A 4,915-nucleotide genomic window follows, 5' to 3' on the forward strand; every position below is an offset into this window, starting at 1 on the left:
CGTTTGGGTTGGGCGGCTGGTTCCATCTCACGTTACCTTTTTCAACGTCGTTTAAATGGACCAATTTTTTCTAGGGCCTTGTATCACCATTCCAAGGCACCATGCAAAGTTTTTGTGCTTTCGACAATTCTGCATTTTCAAATAATGTTCGTGCTTTCAAAATGTGTTTGGAATTTAGAAAATAATCCTGTATTCATTTTTTTACACAAACACAAAATATGTTCACGTAAATTGAAAATAAATTGGTTTTAAAATTTTGTTCATATATTCTGATTTTTACTTGAAATTTCAAATTTCGCAGTGTGTGCCAAGATCACTACGGAAGTGGTATATGCCAAGATGAAGCATCAAGTCGATGCGAGTCTTTACTCAGGACAAAACACTTGAAAACAAGAAAATTCATGTCTTATACTCCCTTCATTTTTATGTACAAGGCCACAAACTCAGATTACAGGTACTACCAAGATAAAATTTAATGCATATGTTGCAAGCCTGCTTTTCTTTTTGTTTATTGGGACCATTAATACGTAACATGCATGCAAGAAAACTGAGTGGAGAAAGTAGCTAGTGCCATTATGATTGCAAGCATGCGAGTAGTAAACGGGTTGCTAGTACGAGAAAATATCATTAATTCTTTCCTCGATTACTGTTGGTGGCCTTGTATAGATGCAAAATGTATATTTCATAGTGGCCTTTAATGGAGGGAGTATCTAACTATCCATGAAATATACATTTAGTGGCATGAGATGCCTCCACTATAATCCGCACCATTAATGTTTGATCTGATGGCCTATAATAGTTTTTCTAGTTTTTGCACCACATGTACAGATTATATGCTAGTCACTCCCAATAAAGTGAAGCTATAAGGGACACAACTTCAAAAAAAAATGAAAAAGAAACTAAAGTCTAGGCAATACCTTTTCTACACAATAATGTATCCTAATACGGTAATATCTAATTTCCTCTATATGACTAAACGAGACAACACGACACACCCTCTTTGCACTCTGTATATCATCACTCAATCTATCTATAGGCAGTAATGCCCAAGAAAAGGCAAATGAACCGAGCCAATCCACAAGCACCCATCCCTTTCCTCTAGTTCACTGATGGATCCAAACATCTTCCTCGCCGTGTCGTGAACGATTACCTCTTCCAACACCTTCCCCTCCTCGCTGACCCTCAACGCAATCACCTGACTTCCAAACCGGCTCAGGAACGCCATGACACGCTGCACGCGCTGGGGTGGCAGCTTCATGACCAACCTCCTCAACCACGGGAAAGAGGTGGACCACTCGGCGATCTTACCTCGCTTGCCATGGAGGCCGACCCAGAAGCCGCCTCTCGGGCTCGCCTTGATGTTGTCCGGGAAGCCCAGTAGCTGCACGAGTTCCTCGAGGGTTGAGGCCTTGGGTGTCTTGAGCCAGTATCGGTGGATCTTGCAAGTTGTGGTCTCGGCGAGGAGAAGGTGGGATCCGTCTTCACTCATGAGAAGGCCGTTGGGGAATGCCAGGCCGTCGACCAAGACTTGAACCTCGTTGGTGTTAGGGTCATATTTGAGCAATCTGCCGGTGGCGTCACCGGATATGACAATGTTCAAGAACTGCCTGCAAATGAAATACAAGCCTCAGTCGTTAGGTTAACTAGTAGTACAAATAACGATGCTTGTGTGTTTGGAATGTGAGAATTTGTCCTGATTCGTGCGGATATTCATGCACTTAAAACATGCCTAAAACTTCACCAAAGTAAGCAGAAGAACTGAAGGGGATGGCGTTACCTTCTGTGGAACCTCGTGCTGGTCTCGGTGAAGTAGACAACTCCAGTTTCCTGGTCGATCTCGACACCGTTGGCGAAGCTGAAGGGGCTCCCAGGCTGTCCAGGCCCAATCAGCCTTGAAACGTTATCCCCGGGGCTGACCACTCTCAGCCCAAAATAGGAATCTGCGACGTACAACTCCCCAGTTTTATTGTTGAACTTGAGGCCCAGCGGGCGCCCACACTCGTGCTCCTTCATCGGGTCCTGGGATCCTCTGCAACTATCCAATCTGCAGATCACACGAGTGATCAGCTTTAGTCAAATCAAAGACGCTTAGCGTTAGCTATCTCGCCTTGATGTTAATTAAATGTGGACGATGTTGATACTCAGCACTATTACTCGTCCCCTACATTCTCATCAGAATGTGACGTATAAGACTACAGTACTACACACGTGGTACATATGTAGTACTTTGGTGTTGTACCAGTCATGATTTATGGGGGTACGCTATCTATCTGAATTTCTGACATGATCGGATCAAGATGTTGCTTAAAAGCAGTGTAGATGGTTTCGTTTTATTGTTATCAGAAAATTTTTCCCAATTCAGGAGAAGTGTATATTTTCAAGGGATGTGATAGTTTTTTGTTTTTTGCTTTCTTGTTAGAAATGGCATTTTGGATTCACGGCAGGTACAATTCTCTGTGTATCTACGTTAATCACAGCCTTCATTTTTGAAAAGAAAATTCGCATATGATCCACGACATAGTAGGAGTATCTATCTGTCCTGTCAGTAGTCAGTCCCCCCGGGAAAAATCTGGATCCAATTGGTAGTTTGCCACGGGTGTCGGAGACAGGACAGGAAGGGCAGCTACGTGAGACGGTGATTGCCTTTTTGCCTTGTGCTGAAGAAGATAACAACAGTGCAGCATTTGGTTGCTTGTCCGCGCGTGGAGCCATCGACAATTCTGTCTCCGGCGGGTAGCGCGGCAAAGCAGGAGCAGCCATACTGTGACGTGACATCATTACCAAACGATTTAGCTAACCAGCGGTTCTAATTAATCATAGTCGCCGTAGTAGTACGTAGTACAACGTCGGTTTCCGATCGAGCGGCGTGCCGTCCATCAATCAGAGAGTTAATTATAGTCGAAGGAAAGAATCACTGAGTTGATCAGAAGTGAGTCGTGCAAGGCACAATCACTGAGAATTGCTATTTCGTTCCTCTCAAAGAAAAAGAAGGAATAAACTGATGAGGTTGCTCTACTTTGAGGGGGGTTGGAGGGCTCGTCATGCAACACATGCAGATGCATTATGGAATCGGAGAAGCAAGGAGACACGGTAGTGCGAAGGCTTACAGCTCTGGCGCGGCGGCGGAGGAGTGCTCGACCCAGCGGCCCTCGTCCGGGAGCCACCGGATGACCCTCCCGTCCGACACGCCCGCGTAGGGGCCCTCGCCGCCCACGCCGAACGCCACGCTCTCCGGCCCCGCGGCGCCGCCGTCCACGGGGATCAGCTCCACGTCGCGTATCTCCACCACCGCCCGCACGTCGCCGCGCAGTGGCGATGACGACAGGAGCGCCGCCGCCAAGGCCAACGCCACGGCGACCGCCACGAGCCTGCAGCTGATGGTCATCATGGTCGCCAGCCACGTACGCGGCGATACCACGATCGATGGAACGCAGGGGAATATAGATGACGCCGGGCGACAAGGGCTATATATGGCCGCCTGACACGGCGACGCCCACGCTAGTTTGAACGGATTTAAAGGGAAGGGATGAGACCTGGAGTCCTACGCGTCGTACTCGTATACGATGCAGTATAGTAGTATGTCTGGTGCTCTGGTCTCGTCTCGTCGTCTTTCGTGTATGGCGCTCCCTTGGCAGGTGGGACGGACGGTGGTCACGGTGCCCAGACTCCTAGAGGAGACGACGAGACTTCGGTGGCGCGCACGTCACTTATCCCCGGAGACGCGGGCAGCACGCACGCATGACACACACCCAAAGCCATGGCACTTTCGTGCAATTGAGTAAAGTCTGCTTTAATCCTGAGGTTGGAAAGCTCGCCGTAAATGAATCCTCACCTTTAAATCTCTCGAAATAGACTTTGGTCCCGCTTTATATAAAAAACAACAACCATCAAAATACAAAGGCGAACGATGCAAGGTGGTGAGGTAGTCCCCTTAGGCATGGCCAATGCTCTATGCTGGACAGATGCCTCAGTTGCCACATCAACCAAAAGTGGTCCAAATGGGTTTAATCATCTGCTTTTGGAGAGAACCTGCCTACTGCCGAAGAACCGGCCTCTTCCCTGACAAAAAGATGAAGAAATGGGAAAAGAGAAGAGAGAGAACCAAAAGGAAGAGTGAAAATTCAAAAAAAAGGAGGGAGGTGAGGGCCTAATAGAATATTGTCTATTTTATACATGTAAATCATACTAGTTATTTCATCTACGTGGATGGCATGAGGCACCATCAACATGATGCCTCCATTGTACATGCCCATACAAAGCCGATCCCATGATAATCAGATCACGCAGAACGCACGCGACTACGCTACCAGCAAAGAACACACAAAGATCTGAACACAGCCCACGCGATCACCTAGCACACCTAAACTCCACGACAACGCCCCCAAAAGGGAGAACGGCGCATAGCGTCGCCGTTGCCGAGTCCACAGTGGACAAAGGTCTTCACCCGAAGCCCTGACACGGAGAGAAGAACCTCGACAGCGTCTTCAAGAAGAGCGTGACACCAATGGTCTTTCGCTCTGCAAGTCACCCGTGCCACAACGAGACCGCCAGGACGAAAGTGACCAGGTTAGATCCGTAGATCCAGATCAGGGTGTCGCCCGAGGACAGAGAGCACACGCGAGCCACCCGCCGCAACACCCCCCGTCGCCCACACAAACCAGAAGGAGAGCCACCATCGTCGCGATGATGCCCGCCGGAGAGCAACCATGTGGACCGCCATCCGGGGCCGCCACCCCGGCATCCCTGTCGCCAGACACTGTACGCCGCTCATTTCATAACACACTCAACCACAGTAGGAAGAGCAGAGGCACACCATCTACTCCTAGCCCGACAATCGTCACCGAGTCTGGGTAGTCGCCTCCACCATAGGAGGCACCCACGCCTGCATCTCCAGCCAATCCTAGTGGACCCGGGG

The 4,915-nt window shown here is 48.9% G+C and overlaps 1 protein-coding gene across 1 annotated transcript; it reads right to left on the bottom strand.

Annotated features, from left to right (window-relative positions):
• Positions 1-758: 758 nt before the first annotated feature.
• Positions 759-3,693, bottom strand: LOC119308326 (protein STRICTOSIDINE SYNTHASE-LIKE 10-like). Its single transcript, XM_037584434.1, has 3 exons — positions 3,108-3,693; positions 1,778-2,044; positions 759-1,607 (listed from the first exon to the last, which is right to left on the bottom strand). The coding sequence occupies exons 1-3, from the start codon at positions 3,386-3,388 to the stop codon at positions 1,031-1,033; spliced, it is 1,125 nt and encodes a 374-aa protein (XP_037440331.1). The 5' UTR covers positions 3,389-3,693; the 3' UTR covers positions 759-1,030.
• Positions 3,694-4,915: the final 1,222 nt, after the last annotated feature.

Source organism: Triticum dicoccoides, chromosome 5B, assembly GCF_002162155.2.
Source record: "Triticum dicoccoides isolate Atlit2015 ecotype Zavitan chromosome 5B, WEW_v2.0, whole genome shotgun sequence".
Taxonomy (NCBI): Eukaryota; Viridiplantae; Streptophyta; class Magnoliopsida; order Poales; family Poaceae; genus Triticum; species Triticum dicoccoides.